Here is an 18,273-nt window from a genome sequence, read left to right on the forward strand (position 1 = left end):
AGTTTTTTTTTTTTTTGAGATTTTAGTTATTAAATATATGTTGTGCATAAATTTAAGTATTTTAAATTAAGAAGAAAACAAATAATACCCCGATAACCCATCCAACCCAACCTATGTACACCATACCGGCAACACCTCTGACAACAAATTTCGATGACCAACTCCGACAACCACGTTCGTAAGCTTCAATAACCACCTTCGACTACAAACTCTGACGAAGGTCCTTCGATGACCATCTTCGAGCAAGCAACTCCGATGACCAACTAGGAGCTTCGACAACCACTTCCAACGATAAACTTTGACAACAAACTTTAATACCACCTTCATGTACCCAACTTCAGGCTTTAATGACCACCTCCAGCTACAAACTTTGGCGAAAATCATCTTCGATAATCAACTTCGGCGATCACCTTACCGCGACAAACTCCAGGCTACAAAAACTGCCTCTAATGACCAACTCCAATACCCCCTTCATGCAACCAACTTTAGGCTCCGACAACCACCTCTGACTATAAACTCCAGCGAAAATCATCTTCAATAATCAACTTCGACAACCACTTCTAACAATTATAAGACTGATGACTGTTAAAATTTTGCTATAGAATTTTTGATTATATAAATAATAGTATTTCTACATTAAGTGCAATATTTATATGTAAAAATTTATAAAAGATGTTTTTATTTAATTAAATTCATATATCAAATGAATGTTTAGAATATTTTAACGAAAAGTATGTATGTAATTGAAAAGTATGTAATATATAACAAATCATAGAATAAAATTTTTCCCTAAATTTCTAGAAAAAATTAGTAAAAAATGAAGATTTCTTTTCTGATGATCCTCCAAATTCGGAGGAATTGAATGTGAAATTGTTGAAGAAATGTGATAACAATTCATTGGTTGCTAAGATCATAAGAGAGATTCAATTAAAAAAAATCATGACAGAGTAAAATATACTGAGCAACAATAGAAGAAGAAGAAAAAGAAGATGAGAATGAAATTCATGAAAAAAAATTAGGTACCAAAAGTTTTGATTTCGCTTTGGTTTGTCATTTTATTTAATCATATTTCTACAAGAAATGTGATGGATTAATTTGTTTATTACCCAAAAAAGAAAGAAAGAAAGAAAGAAAAACTTTAAAAATTAAAAGAAAAAATTGCAATCTATATTTTATTCAAACAAAGATGGGTATAATTATTGAACAAAAAAGTTTTGAAACAAAAACAACAATCAGAAAAGCAGATTATTTAGAGTTCAAAAACTGCACCAGATATTCTGACATATGAACTCAACTCTGCATCCCAAGCACAGACATATGAACTCAAACTCAGATCAAATAACTCTATACCCCAAACACAAATATATGAACTTCATAGATATATAAACTCTATAGATATATGAACTCTCCAGACATTCTATTTCAACTCAGCGCTCCTAACAGCCCTTTAAAATTTTGGTTTATGTTTGTTTGCTAAGATAATTGGTATATGAATTGGATAAATGAGAGAAAAATGAGGGTATCCATACGAAAAAATGTGTTAGTACATTTATAAGTTGTTTTAAAATTAGTTTTTCTTTTCCAACCCAACATATCTGTAAAGAAATTACTATACTAACAGTAGTAGAAGTATTTTAAAACTTTTTTTATAAGGTTAAGAGTATTACTATGAAACTTTTGGAGAGTTCAGTGATATTTTTATGAAACAAGTTACTAATGCTTTCTGTCCATATACTAATTAACGATAAGGGTAATTTTGAACATTTTTTAAAGTTTAGAGGTATTATATTATTATTGAAACATTTGAAAATTCAAGGTTATTTTTGAAATAAAGTACTAATAGTTTTCATCCAAAACTAATTGTTAGAGTATTTTCAGACTTTTTTCTTTAAAGTTTAATGGCAATATTAAACATTTTTGTAAGTTCAGAGGCATTTTCAATAATTTGGCATTGTTATTATTATTTTAAAAACAATAAAAAAAAATTTGAAAAGTCAAGTATAAAACAAATAAGGGTAATTGCAATGGATTAACACTTAAAGGGTCAATAATTAAGTGTGTAGCAACATCTTAAGTAACTGCAAATATAACAAAATCAACCAGCGATAGACTCTACTGCTGATAGACTCCTATTAGGGATATAGTCCATCACTGGTAGACTTTGAAAGCTAGATTTAAAATTTTATATATTTGCAAATTCTTTTGTGCCATTGTGCTATATCTTCTAATACTTTAGATCTTATGGCTATATTTGAGATTGAACCCAAATAAATAAAACCAAAACCCTGTATATTTCTTTAAAAGGAAAACCAATATCACATTACCTTTTGGGATTCTTAGTTCTTATAAATATAATTTAATCAATTGTAAATTAATATCAATGGGGCACCATATGTAAGAAAGCTTGGCATTCAATAATAAGTTGTTTGAAAGATCCAATATGAGGAGAGAAAAAAATCACATTGTGTTCATCATCTGAAACAGAGAACACAATGTGTTGAATCTAATTCATAAAAAATCCCCCATGCATAAATCACCCTTGACCACACACATATTAACGTTTAAACAACACAAGCTGGTGGGTTCTGCATCCCATATGAATCAATCTTTGCATTCGAACATGAAGAAAGAATGGTCGTATTCCTCAAGTTGGGGCCTCCATAAGTCAAGTTAATGTCCCTAAGCTCCACCTCCTCGCATGGAAGCAACTCGCTGCACTCCAACGACACCGCCACATTCGTCGTCGATGTTCCCCGTATGTTCTTGAAGTGAACATCGCTGATCTTCCAGTTCGAAGCCTGCATGGAGTATTAGTTACAACTTTGTTATAAAGATTAAGCTCATCGGTATTAACATGATGAGTTTTTGTTTTTGTCATTGTTGTTATTATGTACCTTCTTCTGCTTAGTGCCGTACGTTTGATCGATGATTATAGGGTTTTTGACGTTGTACATTATAATGTCTTCAAAGGTTATTCCTGAGGCTAAACCCGAGATAGGGCTAGCCCAGGTCTTGATTCTGGCACCATTGGTGGCATTGAAAATGGTGCAATTCTTTACTAGAACGTCGTAGACACTCTTCTCTTTTGAGTACTTGCCTAAGCTGCCAACGCTGAAGCAGAATAAAGAGCTCTAAGATATATTTTTCTTTGTGTCTATTTAATCTTTAAACTTTTTTTTAAACGTACACATTATTACCTGAGACCATGTCCTGGGCCACAAGTGACATTGGTAACGACGATTTTCTCAGTACTATGGCCAATGGAGACACAATCATCACCGGTGCCAATGACACTATTCGTAATGGTGACTAATTTTGAGGTACTAATATGCATTCCATCGGTGTTGGGGCTATTTCCTGGAGCTATGATGTTCATGTTGGTAGCAGTGAAATTGTAGCAATAGAATATAGATGTGTGAAAGCCCTTGCTGTTCAGTGAAGCCAGCCCATCAACAATTGTGTGGTTTAATTTTGTGAATTTAATCGACTACAAAAAAAGAAGAGATCAATTAATCAATCATGATCATAATTAAGTTTAAGGTGTGTTTGGAATACATTAATATTTAATTTAAAAAATAAATGGTTTTAGAAGAAATTGAAGTGTTTGATAACCACAAAAAATAGTTTTTTAAGTGTATATTAATGAGTTTTTATCAAAAAGTGTTTAAATAAAAATGAACCTTGAAAAATACTTTTTTCTCAAGTAAATCCAAATGCTTAGTCTCTTATGCATTTTAGGTTTTTGTTGTTTAAATTCTATTTTGGTCAATGAACTTTGAATTTTGTTCTATTTTTGTCTCTAAACTTTAAAAAATGTTCGTCTTAGTCCCTCAACTTTTAAAAAGTGTTTATTTTGGTTCCTAGTATTAGTATTATGTTAACTCTTGTAAGATAAAGGTGAAGTAAAATATCAACCACCAATGTATCAAAATAGTGAACGTCCAAATTTTTTTATACAAAATGAGGTTTGAGATTTCCTATAAAAAATCACTTTTACCACTGAATTCAAAATTAAAACCCAAAGGCTCCATTTCGTTTTTAAGTTCAGGTTCGCATTAGACACAATTCTAGTAGTTTCGAGGGTTTTAACTTGTAATTTAAAATTGAAGGAAAAATGATTGAGTTAGGTAGAAATATAGTTACGATTGGAAGAATCTGGCACTTGGTATTTTTCTTGCAGTCATTATAGGGCCAAGAGGCAGCGCCTTGGCCGTCAAAGACGCCGGAGCCAGTGAGGATGAAACCAGTAATTTCTTCAATGGAGAACCATTCTGGAGAAGAATATTGAGTGATATCGGTTGTAGCCTTCACAGTTCCCTGATTTTCGAGGGTGATTGGGAAGCTTTTGCACGGTCCGGCGAAAGTCACCGGACCCACCAGAAATGTGCCTTGTGGGATCAAAAACTTCGCCGGACCTTCTGCGTTCCGGCAAGCTTCAATCCATGTTGTCATGAATGCCTGCCATGTGAAAAATCAATATATTATTATTTTTTTGGTAAAATGTTAAAACAATTATACCATTCATATCTACCAAAAGAAAATTGTGATTGGTTTAGATTTATATAATGGTAGAATTTAATATCTAAAAAATGACTTTGTGATCAGTGCAAATTATTCAAATCAAACGTTCAAAAATGCAATCTTTAACAATCTACATTCCTATAATATTCATAATTAGTATTTTCCTTTTCAAATATTAAAAAAAAGTTGATTATTATTAGTGCACAAACCATTTCTGAAATTGTTGCAATTATATTTGTTCTCAAACTTATGCAATGATGATTTTTTTTTTCAGGCATTCTGAGGTACACACATTTGCCAAGTGATAATTTTTTTTTCTTAGTTTGGTTTATGTGTAATTATTTGAGTGGATAGTAAAACAACGAGAACAACTCAAGATGTACTCAAATATTACTCTAAAATGATTGTAATTAAACCTAGTTGTTGATAGAGCTATAATAAGCTATACACGTTAGGTTGTCATAGAGAATTATTACTCAAATTTAAGGCTCCATTTAGTAATTATTTCATTTTTTGTTTTTTGTTTTTGAAAATCAAACATATTTCATCTTATTATGATTTGTATCTTTCTTAAGTACAATAATTGAATTTTTAGTTAAATTCTAGAAAAAAAACAAATTTTAAAAATCTATTTTTTTAGCTTTTAAAATTTGACTTGATTTTTTAAATCATTGGTAAAGAGTAGATAACAAAAGAAGAAATTTGGAGGTAGAAGTAACGTCTATAAGATTAATTTTTTAAAAATAAAAAATAAAAAATTCAATGATTATCAAATGTAGCCTAAATAATTTGACAAGATTTAAAGATAATTAACTCAAATTAAAAGTTTGAAGTGGTGTGTTGATATTTCTCACCTGTGCATCATCGGTCTTTCCATCACCTTTAGCTCCATGTTTTGTAACATCAAAAACCGACCCACCATTCCCATTCAGATCAACATTTGCCTTAATGTCATTTACCGTGCCGCCGAGGTCCGGAAGAGTTCCAATACCAAGAGGCAGCGGTGCTGCTGCAGGATGAAGAAGCGGCTGATTTACCGTTGATACGACCCCGTTGACGAGATTTGCAGTGCCGGTGATGTCGTCAAAAATGGCAGCAACCTCTGCACAGCATTGCCAAGCAAATGCTAAGAGAAGGATTTGGAAGAGGCTAGGACTTGTCATTGTCATGGTGGTGAAAGTGTCTTAAATAGTTTGCATGCACAAGTTAGGGTTTTTCGAAGGCAATCAAATGGTAAATTAGATTGTTTTTCTTGGATATTCTTTTGCAATGATCAGAAAGCCTTATTTATGCATGTTTAATGGGAAAACTAAATTTAGAAAATTGGGACAAAGTTTGATCAGTTTGGGGAATTATTCCAAGTATAGAATGATGTGTTAGCCTGGCTTGTTTTCTACCTTCAATTTAATGAGTTTGTTCTTTGTAACAATATAATGATTCAGTTCCTTTGACAGTTCAATCATTTGGGCCAAGCTCTTAAGTTTGGTAACGTGGAAGATTGTTGTTAAGATCATTATGTAATTGACAAAATGGTTTGGTGCATAAAAGACCATACCAATTAAGAGGAGATTAATAAAATTGAAGAAGCCCATGGTTAAGCTTACAAATTTCAAACGGGAAGCCCTCATTTAACAAAGTTTGGGCAAATTTCTGTTATGTATTATTGTTAGAGAATCAGTGTTGATATTTTGTTTAAGGGCATTGTGACTTTTGTTATCTGTGTTGGGTATCTTCATATTTCGTGATTTGTCCTTCAGAATGCCCCTGCAGTAGTTGTTCCAGACAGAATGTTGTTTTTGAAAATGTCGATCCTGCAGAATAATTTCTTTTCTTATCTGGAAAATCCTGTTCCATTTGTTTATTCTCGCGAATTTATTTTCTTTTCAGAGCCTTGCAGAATCATCTCCATGTTCTTTCCGCTTTGCATATTTAAGGAGTTGCTAAGGCTGGCAGTTTTTGAAGATTCTTAGAGCCGTTTGTCATGTGTGTTATTCGAAAAACCATAAGTGTGTCAATCTTATATTGGAGAAGGTTGTGCTACTTTAGATCCTGATACTTACTCTAGATTGCATTGGTTTATATACTTCAACAACTTGAGAAGGGAGCCTAAGTAAAACAAATGAAGTGATCTCTATTTGAAGTTGGAAAGATAAAAGTCTTAGTGAGAGGGAGTCGTCTTATACTCAAGGGGAGCCTAATGTACATTGAAAGGGAGTCTCATGTTTAGGAGGAGCCTAAGTGTTCAATTAATGATATTCATAAGCTTAGGGAGAGTCTAAGTTCTTTGAGAGGGAGTTTCACACTTAGGAGTTGCCTAGGTGATCTTGTAAAGAGTTAAGCGATTCGTATTTCACTGTATTTGTCGTGACTCTATAGATAAGTACAATGTTGTAATTGCCTGACATTATATTAGTGAAAATATTTTTCCACAGGCACACTGCCTCCTAAAAATAAGTGGTATTACACTGAGCTAGGTTACTAAATGTTGTGTTCTGTTATTACTTTAACTTTCTACATTCATCTCAGTATTCTTTGCATTGTTGTAACATCGGTCTTAACTATAACTGTTGTGTGTTAGATTATTTCTTTTTCAATTATAATATAAATCAGTGTCTTTTATGGTGCATTTGGAATGCAAAGTTGAGTTGACTTGAGTTGGTAATAATTATCAGTAGGTAATAATTATTTGTGATGGTAATAATTATCTGTGTTTGGAGTGCAAAGTTGAGTTAGGTTGAGTTATGGATGTTTGGTGCAGTTTTTTTTTTAACCTAAAAAAGAATGATCAAACTAAAAGAGAATGATCTTTTAGGTTTTTGTTTTATTTTTTTTTCTTTAACTTTCTGTTCCACCATTCAACTAAACACTAAAGAGATCGAATCCCCAGTAGAAGGGATTGAATGCCTATTGCTTTAATTTTGTTCAGAATTCACAGTACAGAAAAATACAAAAAACATTCACAATAATGTAGTAACTGAAGGAATTGAATTCATTGCAGAAGCGTGTGAACGTCGCGCCATTGATAGTAAATTTTGAAACAACTCAAAAAAATAAAAAGGAGAAATTTAAATAGAAATATATAGAATAAACATCTACAATTTAAAGCATGCTTTTAAAGAGGAGAAAAAGGGAAAGGAAGGACTTACCCTTGTAGATCTTTCTTCACTAATTTCTCTCCACAAATCATGAAAAATGAAACTTCTCGACACATTCTTCTTTCTCTGACCCAATGAATAGAAACAACGGAGGACAAAACCATTGAATTACTTTGCTATTCTCTGGAATATAAACCAAGGAAGTGAGATCTCCTTGATTTTTGAAGAGAAAAAGTATTTTGTGAGGAATAATTTCTCTTGAGAAAATTGTAGAGAGGATTCTAAAGCTCAGACAACCCCTAAAATTCTCTCTTGGCTAATCTTAATGAGAGGATGAGTGGGGGGAGGGGAGTTATAAATCCTTCCACTACTATGCAGAATAACACCCTTAGTGCTGAGTTTGATATGAAGGATTTGGGTGCTGCTAAAAAAGTTTTGGGTAAAGAGATTTATAGGGAGAGAGATAAAAATAAGCTCTTCTTGTCATAGAAAAGCTATATTCAGAAAATATTGTTCAGGTTTGGTATGTCATTAGCTAAGCCTATAGATGCTCCTAGTGTTGCAAATGATCGTTTGTCATCTGTGCTTTCACCATAGTCTAAAGTTGAGAAGGAGTTTATGTCTCGAGTTCATTATACTAGTACAGTGGGAAGTTTGATGTATGCTATGGTATGTACTAGGCCTGATCTTGCCTATTCTGCTAGTGTTGTCAATAGGTTCACGAGTCAACCTGGGAAGAAGCATTGACAAGTTGTTAAGAGGATTTTTCGTTACCTTAGAGGTACATCTAATGTTGGTCTCGTTTATGGGAATGACACAAAGTATTTGGTGACCGATTATTCTGATTCTAACCATGTTGGAGACGTTGACAGTAAGAGATCTATGACTGGCCATGTGTTCACTCTGAGTGGTTCTATTGTTAGTTGGAAGGAAACTTTACAACCTACAGTTATTTTGTCTACTACTGAAGCAGAGTACATGGTCTTGATAGAAGTTTCTAAAGAAGGAATATGGCTGAGGGGGTTAGTTCGTGATCTTGGTTTGCATCATGACCAAGCTATTATATATTGTGATAGTTTGAGTGCAATATGTCTAGCCAAGGATCAATTTCATCATGAGAGAACTACGCACATCGATGTAAGATATCACTTCTTAAGAGGTGAGTAGAGAGTTAAAGTGATGACAATTAGTACTGTTGATAACCCTGCTGATATGTTCACCAAATCGGTTCCACAAGGCAAGTTTCAACATTGATTTAACTTACCAAATGTTTTGAATTGTTAGTGGTCCCTTTGTAGGACACTTTGAGGCATGAGGGGGAAGTCTGGGCATGTTTGGCAATGTTGTTTATGTTGCATCAAGTACATCTATTATATGGGAGAGAATTCAAGTCAAGGTGGAGATTTGTTGGAATACCTTGAATTTATTTGTTGACGTTTTGAACAACAAAAAACCTATTTAGAATCTGCATTTAGCATATTTATTTATTTATTTGTAGTTATTTAGATTATGACCCTAAGGTTTAGAGTAGTGCGCTATATAAACTCTCTAAACCTAGAGGCGCTATTTGTGTATTCAGATAACATTCTCTCGAATAATACTGTTCTCTCTCTACCCCGTGAACATAGCTAACACACCGTTAGTGAATCACGTATATCTATGTGTCAATTTTTTTACGTTCTTTAATGTTCTTTAATTGTCATTTTTGTAACAGTTATTGTCTCTGCTTCTCTTGAATCTTTTGAACCTAAATCTTCTAGTTTTGTGAACACTGAATCTTTGTATCTCTTGATTGTCCCAAATCTTCTAAATTTGAATCCTCTGAATCTGTTGATCCTTAATCTTTAAACTCTTCAATACTAGAATTCATGAAATCTGAGTCTATCAATTTAATATTTGAAAAAAAATTAATCAACTATTTGGTTTTGGTGAATATGATAATAAACCCTGAGCATCTAGAAGCTCTAAGAAGGTTAATTATGATTCTTTAGAAAAACTGATTTTAAAGCTTACATCCCTATTGCTTCTTTTTCAGGTAGACTCTTAAGTCTCGAGAAGAAAGAAGAAAAAAAATAAACAAACTGAGAGCCCTGGAAAGAAGACTGCTAGATTTCTTGAAACGAACTCAAAGTAGTGGGTTAAGAAAGAGGAATAAATGATTGTTACCCAAGCAACAACGGTAATACCAAGTAAGCAACCTTCGAAACAAGATGATCCATGTATGTTTTGCTTGCCTTGCACCATAGGTAAGATGAAGCTGCAAAATGGTCTGATAGATCAAGGGGTAACTGTGAGTATTATACTTGCATCTTTGTTTTATGAACTTGGGTTGCTAGATATTAAAAGCACAACCATTGTAATCCAATTGGTAGACCATAGTTTGAGTAAGCCATTAGGAGTAGTACATGATGTCTCTATAAATGTAGATGGCTTAATCTTCCCAACAGGCTTTTACGTTCTTAACTACGACCAAAACACTCATTCTCCTTGGAACTCTATCATTTTAGGTAGACCTTTCTTACGAACTGCTCTAGCAAAAATTGACGTAGGCAAAGGATGTGTCGATTTTGAAGGAATCATTATTTTATTTTATTTTTTTTTGTTTTAGATAAAAATGTCTCCATTAACCCACTTGCCTCTATTGAACTATTATTTCCATAGAATGATGGAGAAGCAGCATCAAGAAAGATGGATGGATGGAGAAGGCCAAACTAATGTATTGTTGAGAGAAAATAAAATCTATAAGTTATGTTGTATTTGATGCAATATAAAACTATAGACTGATATAACATATAGTGTGTATATATACAATAAAGTAGTTATTATATATATATTTTAGTATTTTTAATTTAATTGAAATTAATTAAAGGGAAGGAGTTATAACTCCATCCCCCAACTTCTCTCAGTTAATATACGTGGGATTCAAGTGGTTGGAGATTCATCTTCTTCCTGAAATCTCTCTAAGAGAAAAGTTCTCTCGAACAAAAAATTCCCTCTCCTCCTCTCCTTCTCCTCCTCTCCATCTCCTTCCCTCTTCCAAGGATTCAAGCAAAACCCACAACTCTTGCTTGAATCCTTTATCCTAAGAGAATACAGAGGGTTCTCAAGTGGTGGTTTTCCTTTTTGGAGAAAGAAATCTGTTCGCGTGGAGAAGGTGATCTGTTAATGGCTTATACGAGAGAGTTCTTGAAGAAAGGGTTCTTCAAAGGTAAGGTTCTGAAACTTCAAGTATTTTATTTAAAGAATGCTATCATTTAAGAAATTGCATATCTTGTTCTTATTTACTGTAAAACTTATATTCAATCAAAAATGAAATTTGGGTCATTCTTGCTTCTGCTCAAAGGATCTTTTTTTCGAAAATTTCCTTCACTGATGAATGTCAAGGAAAGAGAAAGGTATCAATATTCATAGTATGTGCTATCTTGCTCCGCTTAATTTGGGATTGTTCTTGTATTTTGCGTGTTTATTTGGCTATTTGGTAGGTTTTGAGCACTTAAGAGGTAGAATGGAACGTTAGTGATGAAATGGAGCTAAAAAAGGCAAAAATGAAACTTAATTACATCAATCGAGAAAGAGAAGGCCAAAATGACCAAAATGCCCCTATAGGCACAGTGCACAGTGAAGCGGCGCTATCGCCTGGTGCTTTTTCCAATAGCACCAAATTTGGTGCAGCACACAAACACTCCGAACACCAGATGTACGAGGATTTCGTCAGCGCTACGACATTACCACAATTTTATAAATACTAATTTTAGCCACCCAGGTCAGAAGTATCGTCGATCTGTTAATTTCAATCAACTTTTACACGATTTCTCTCATCTTTTCTTCTCTTTTTAGTCTGGGAATGTATCAAAATAGCTCCTTGGCATTATTCATAAAGTTTATGGTCCAAGGTATTCGTTTCTAGCTTGGGTTTTAGGATTTTTCCCTATTTTGATGTATTTGTGAGTTTTTAACTAGATTATTGTAATTGTTGGATTCAATTCAATTCAATTCTATACTGATTATGATTATATTATTGGACACTTTGAAATTTTATTAAAATTTGATATGTCACATATAAACTTGTGTTAATCACCTAGAAGCAATAAGTTAAGTTAGCTTGCAAATCAATTTGGATGAGTATTGTTATAACTAAATTAGAATTGAATCATCAACAAATTATTGATTAAGGCTTTTCCTATTAGATATTCAACCTAACTTTACCCTAGACCTTAATACAATAAGGCCAAATCGAATTTGCATGTTGTTCATAAATTTGAATTGGACTAATTAATTGATTTTCACGAATTAATTGGCCTTTCTAATTAATTTGGTTAGGTATAAACAATTACATCATTCTGGTAATGAGAATTTTATGATCAAGTACATTGAATAGGAGAATTCCGTCATAATATAAGCTAGGTGATCGACTTGAAAATGTGTGCCGCTATCACACTTCCAAGGACTAAATAAATTTGTAACTTTAGTCTAACAACCTACACTAACACGTTGTACAGATGGTAAGAAATGGATCGTCCACAAAGAATTTGATGAATATTTTAACCTAATTTTGAATTCGAGTGGTAACTGGGATGGGGTTTTGTAAAGAAAATGACAAAATTGTGCAAGAATGTAAAGGCGAGAATTTAAATGCGTAATTGAAATAATGAAAACTCGATTTTCTTATTGATCTAGTTTAGTTAGGTTTCCTCATAATTTTTCTTGGTATTCATAGGCATTTAACAAATCAAGATTCTTTCTAATTATTCACTTAGTCTATACACCCTAAAAGCATAGGAATGCATAACCCTAGTTTCTTGATTAAACAAGTAATCAAACCTAAATAACTCAATTAATGAGAATCGATAGCGACTTAATTAATTGTTCATTTGCATTAAGAAATAGCAATTCTTGACTAAGATTGGATGAGTAGTTCGAAAAGCCTAGATACTGGTCCAACTGTTCTTGAATTACTAAGCATGTATAATTGTGAACAAGATTAATTCCAACAACCTAAATTCACACATTTGCACTTTTTAATTGTGATTGCCTTAAGAAATTAAGCACATAGACCTGCTATTATTTCTAGCATTCATTGAATAAAAGAAAGTTGGCAAAAAATTCTTAAATCCAATGCATAGAAATTATTTCACATTCAAGAATCAATTTTAGCAAGAATTTATTATAGAAATCAAGAAATTACATGAGAGATTATTTAAAATTCAGCCTCATATCAAGAAAATTAAGAATCTAACGTAAACTAAACTAGATTACTTACCTTAACGTAGCATATCCTTCAAGATTTGATCAAAGAATAGCATGGATACATCAAAGGTAAGGAAGAATGAAAGAAAAAGTGTAGAAAAGTAAGAAAATTGAGAGAACAACGAGTGAAGATCGGATCTCTCCGTCAAAATGGTGAAATTTTGCTTTTATACTTAGGTCCCAACGTCACAACGCAGAGCATAGCGTTGCAACTATCTTATCGATTTCAGACCACAAGTGTTGGACGAGGGTTATGGTAACATTGCAACTCTGGGACCAATTTGGCAGGCATGCACAGAATCCTTTTTTGTTCGTCAAAACCCTGAGTGCCATGACGCTGAGGGTAGCGTCCCTGTTTCCTCGCTACTACCTTTCAGTGTTGCACAGCAGTATGGGGGGAGGGTTGTGATGTTGCTGGATGGTATTTTCATAATTTCTTGTGTCTTCTTCAAATTAGTTGACTCCAAGGTGCATTTTAAGTCCAATTTAACTCAAATTTCTCCTAAATGCCTCTTTTTCCCTTTCAAGACGAATTTACCTATAAAACAAACAATTAAGGGACATAATCATTACTCTTTTTTAGAGCTACCAAACACCCCCAACTTAACTCTTGATTGTCCCTAGCAAGGAAAAATAAAAATATACATTCAATCAAAAAGGTTTTATTCGTTTTATTCAATCATTTGATTTATCCAATTATTTGGTTTACTAAAACATTTGATTTACTTAATCATGTGATTCTAATCTCAAACCTCAGCAGTCTAAGAAAGTAATCCAATCAATCACTTAGATTGTCAAAGATTTGAAAATAATAAATTGAAACTCACTTTTTAACAGACTTTTTTGAGTAAAATCATGGATGAAAGAATACAATATTTTCGTTATTTTATAGTCTAAGACACCGAAAAGGGTTTATTTCACTCTCATTTCTTATTCTCCTTACTCTTACTCGGTTATCGGTCAAAGACATACCATCTTGCAAAAAAGAGAGGCAATACTAAGGCAAGGGTGCCTAAAAACTCACACACACAATGTAGAAGATATCTTTTTCTTACCTAGAGGGTTAACTTTCACACTCAACCACCGGGAACCTATTCACTCTTTTCTCGCAGAGTCCTAACTAGACACGATGGACGTAGTTGTTTTCATCAATATCCATGCACATACACACATTCTTTTCACCTCTATCCATGCACACCCACACACACACTTTTCTTGTGGTTTAAATAACCTTTTTTTTGTAGCAACTATTTTTTTTAACACCACACGTTAGGCCCTTTTTTATCCACTTTATCTAGTCTTGCTTCTAAAACAACTTGGTTACTCTAAAGGCTAAAGCTAGGTCTTTTGAGGTGACAAAGAAAATCAAGAAAGATAAAACTTTTCTAGAAGTCTATGATTCTAAAATGAACTTTAAACAAGGCATTCACTTGTTTTTTATATGTGATTGACACGAAAAGTTTTTTTTAAAATGGGGTCAAAATTTTGTTTGAAATATTTTTTGTATCTAAAGTCTCCAATGTGTTAGAGTTAGGAAATATGCAACGGAAAAAAAAAGGATCGTTAAGCATTCTAATTCATTAATTTTGGCTCAAATTTAAGCATGCTCATAAAATACAAAGTGGGTTTCATGATATACCTTTGAAGAACACCTCAAAGCCTTCTCCACTATCCTTTTGGTGCCTTGGATTGAGTTGTGGGACTCAAAATAAGCTTGGATTAAGAGAGTTTTGGAGGAAATAAAACTGATTTACAGCAACCTGAAGAACTCTTCTTCAAGAGAGATTTTCAGCCAAAATCCAATCTTTTGCATGCTCAATTCCAATGAGATACTTCAGTATATATTGCATGACAATCATGCAAGAAGAATTGTTGCATGAATTGCAACTCATGCTTGGATTTTGCTGAGAATTGGGTGAGTAGAAAGTGTGTAAGCAAGTTCGAAATGGAAGTGAGAAAATCCCAACTTTTCCGTTTCCAATTTTCTTCTTCTTTTCTTTTTAATTTTTAATTTCTCAAATTAAAAAATAATTTCAGTTTTTAATTCAATAATTAAAACTAAAATTGTATTTAATTTTACAAAAATTAATTTAAAATTAATTTTTCTAATAAAATTAATAATTAATAATTAATTAAATTAATTTAATATCAAATATTAAATTAATTTAATACTAATTCCACTATCATGAATCTCTATTCATGAATTTAATATTTAAATCATATTTAAATTTTAATCGATTCTCCAATTCCATTTAATTCCAAAATTAAACATGTAATTACATCTCATATAATTACTAATTCCCTTAATTCTAATTCGAATGTTTCAAATCAACTTATCACACTACTCCAAGGCTAATCCATTTACGAGCTAGTAGCAGACCTCGTGGATCTACAGATCATGGGCTCCAATGATCTAAAATTAATTGGTTAAACTCTTTACACCAAATTAACCCCCATTTGTTAACTACTGGGTCACTCTACTAAAGCCCATAGTTGCACTTCCCTCATTGTAGATATATTATGTCCACTCGATATAACCATGATTAGTAAGTTAACCTTCACAGGTTGTTCGTAATAACGGCTGGGCCAAAAATCTGTTTTACCCCCGAGATTACCTATTGTTTCTTAAGTCCCACTAATTCTCTAATGAACAATTGGTTTATGATCTAATCAACAAACCAAGTCCGTCTCAGACCAATGAGAGGGTGGCAAGATTCGAAGTCAGCACTTAAGGGAACAACCTCTCTACTATCCCTAAAAGCGGGCAGGAGTGAATTCCATTTTACACCCTATATCCCCAGCTATCTTACCCCTGAAATGGAGGTTTATTGAGCCGACGTTGTTGAGCCAACCCTCACCTATACAAAATCTAAGGATAATCCCATATACACAGGAGTTCATAGTTAGCTCAAGATTAAGGTCAAGTTACCTAGGTAATCAGTTTGAAATAGTCAATCTTAAATAGTAAACAGTGTTAGAAAGTAAGAGTAACTGATTTCGTGGTCCGATCTTGTAAAAACCCATTGCACAGGACGCCACCACTTCTCATATCATAACATGTACAAATTAGGATCACATTGTTTGTAGCACTTTATAATTTCTTGTAACAACTACAGAGTGGGCCGCATCCAATAGTGTTACCAGAATAAGTCACCCAATCTCATTCATATACTATAGATCATTTTGACTATTTACTCGTACGTGATTCACTTTTATATCTCCACATATAGTTCAAGTACTCATGTAATAGTCATGGGTCTTTTAGGTTATTGGATTTCTAAAATGAAATAAGCAATACATTTTCAATAACAACTTATTGAATTTTCATAAATAAGTTTGATTGTTTACAAACCACGAATTTTAGGACATAAAACTCAACACAAAGTATACATTTAAAAAAGTGCATTGTCAACTTTTCATTGATTAGAAAGAAATTATTAAGTAAAAACAAAATGATTGAATTTGTTTTTATGTATGTTCATACAATCAAACATTCAAACATTTGCAAATTTGCACATTGAACAAAAAATGAAATGTTCAGAGTCACAAAATTTTGTAGATCATGAAGAATAAAAAAGTATAACGAATGATCAAAGATCACAAAATTTTTCAGATTTCTTAATTTTTATAGAAGTAAAAATTATCACAATATACCAAAATTTCAAAGCATCAAAGCTACAAATTACAAAACCATAAAGCATAAACCACAAATCCGAGCTTAGATGCTCAAAGGTTATCCAAATATGAATATATTATGAATCAAAAAAATTTTAGCATCATTTATCATCTAGATATTAAGCCAAACTCAAAGCATACATGCATTGCACCCACACCCAATGTTAAAAGCAAACATTTTCCACAATGTTTTAAAGTAAAAGAAAGCACAAGGACAAAAAAGAAAGAGGAATAGAAAAACTCCCATGATTTTTGGATGGGTATTTTGGTAAGCATGAAATACTTTTCTTCTTTTATTTTCAAGACTATCTGCAAAGAAAGAGATTCAAAATTCTCTCAATTATTTGTTACCAAAAATAAGCTAAGTTAAACAAATCAAAAGAAAACAACTAAACTAGAAAGCAAGTAAATTTAAAATTCTTGTTGCCTCCAGGTAGTACAATTTTTAAGGTCACTTGCTCGACCATATTTGACCTGATCATCCTAGATCCATTTATGTAAAATTCACTTATATAAATCTCAACCATATAATTGATATTTGGATCATATCCAAATATTTAATTCCTCTCAATATAAATCATATTTATATTTAATTACATGAATCTCATTCATATAATTAGTATTTGAATCATATTCAAATTCCTCTCATAATACCTTATATTATAATGTATCAAATACATTATCTTAATTATATCACATATATAATTAATTTAATTAATTATATATATAATTATTTCCCTCAATTAATTTGAACACTTCAAATTAATCTAAAATTAATTCTCAATTAAATCCCTGTTGAGCTACATATGAGACATATGGACCTGTAAATTGAAGCTCCAATGGTACTTAGATAATTAATTAAACTCTTTAAGCTAAAAAACTGCAGACCCTTACATTTTGATCTCATAAAAAATAATAAACTAAGCTACCAAATATAGAAAACATTTATTTCGTAAAATCCCAACATTTAATATAGAAATTCACCCATCTTTTCTTCAATTTTTGTTTCAAAATAGAAAATCAAAGGTAGAACATGGTTGTGGTACCAATTAAAGGAATAGAATTCCTTGCGGAAGCATTTGAACGTCGTACCATTGACAATCAATTTTAAAAAAACTCAGAAACACAGAGAAACTTATAGAGAAATATATAGGATAAACATCTACAATTTAAAGTATGCTTTTGGAGAGGAGAAATAGGGAAAAGAAGGACTTACCCTTGTAGTGCTTTTTTCGTGTAATTCCTCTCCACACATCACGAACAGTGGAACTTCTCTGCACAAACTTCTTCCTTGAGCCCAATGAACAACAACAAGAGGAATAGAACACTACCACTAGATTACCTTGCTATTCTCTAGAATAAGAATCGAAAAAGTGTGGTCTCCTTGATTTTGGAAGGGAAAAAATATTTTGTGAAAGAGAGAGAATTCTAAAATTCAGACAAATCCTTGTTCTGTAAAGAAATTCTCTCTTGCCCAATCCTAATGAGAGGATGAGTGGGAGAGGGGGGAAGGAATTATAACTTCCTCCACTGCCACGCAAAATAACTCCATATTCTGATTTTAATATTAATTTAAATTGTATATTAAAACCAAGTTAAGATATGATCAAATTGATAAAGTTAATTAATTAACATTTAAATTACTAACTATTAAATATCACATATTTTATATCCTTTGAATCATATTCAAACATCAGCCTCTTATATAACCTATATGAATCTCATTCATATTAAT

The 18,273-nt window shown here is 32.4% G+C and overlaps 1 protein-coding gene across 1 annotated transcript; it reads right to left on the reverse strand.

Moving 5' to 3' along the window:
- Positions 1–2,561: 2,561 nt before the first annotated feature.
- LOC120084600 (exopolygalacturonase-like) lies at positions 2,562–5,690 on the reverse strand. The gene is made up of 5 exons (XM_039040408.1): positions 5,376–5,690; positions 4,144–4,458; positions 3,198–3,487; positions 2,895–3,111; positions 2,562–2,798 (listed from the first exon to the last, which is right to left on the reverse strand). Exons 1-5 carry the CDS (start codon positions 5,688–5,690, stop codon positions 2,562–2,564), a joined length of 1,374 nt encoding a protein of 457 aa, XP_038896336.1.
- Between the last annotated feature and the right edge of the window lie 12,583 nt (positions 5,691–18,273).

Source organism: Benincasa hispida, chromosome 9 (genome assembly GCF_009727055.1).
Source record: "Benincasa hispida cultivar B227 chromosome 9, ASM972705v1, whole genome shotgun sequence".
NCBI classification, from domain to species: Eukaryota; Viridiplantae; Streptophyta; class Magnoliopsida; order Cucurbitales; family Cucurbitaceae; genus Benincasa; species Benincasa hispida.

Bases quoted from the DNA above. Each gene is read 5' to 3' on its own strand.
- LOC120084600 (XM_039040408.1), bottom strand. From the start codon at position 5,690: ATGACAATGACAAGTCCTAGCCTCTTCCAAATCCTTCTCTTAGCATTT. The intron at 4,459-5,375 runs GTGAGAAATATC...TTCACATGGCAG, and splicing joins GAAAGACCGATGATGCACAG to GCATTCATGACAACATGGAT. The intron at 3,488-4,143 runs GTAACTATATTT...CTTTTTTTGTAG, and splicing joins AGTGCCAGATTCTTCCAATC to TCGATTAAATTCACAAAATT.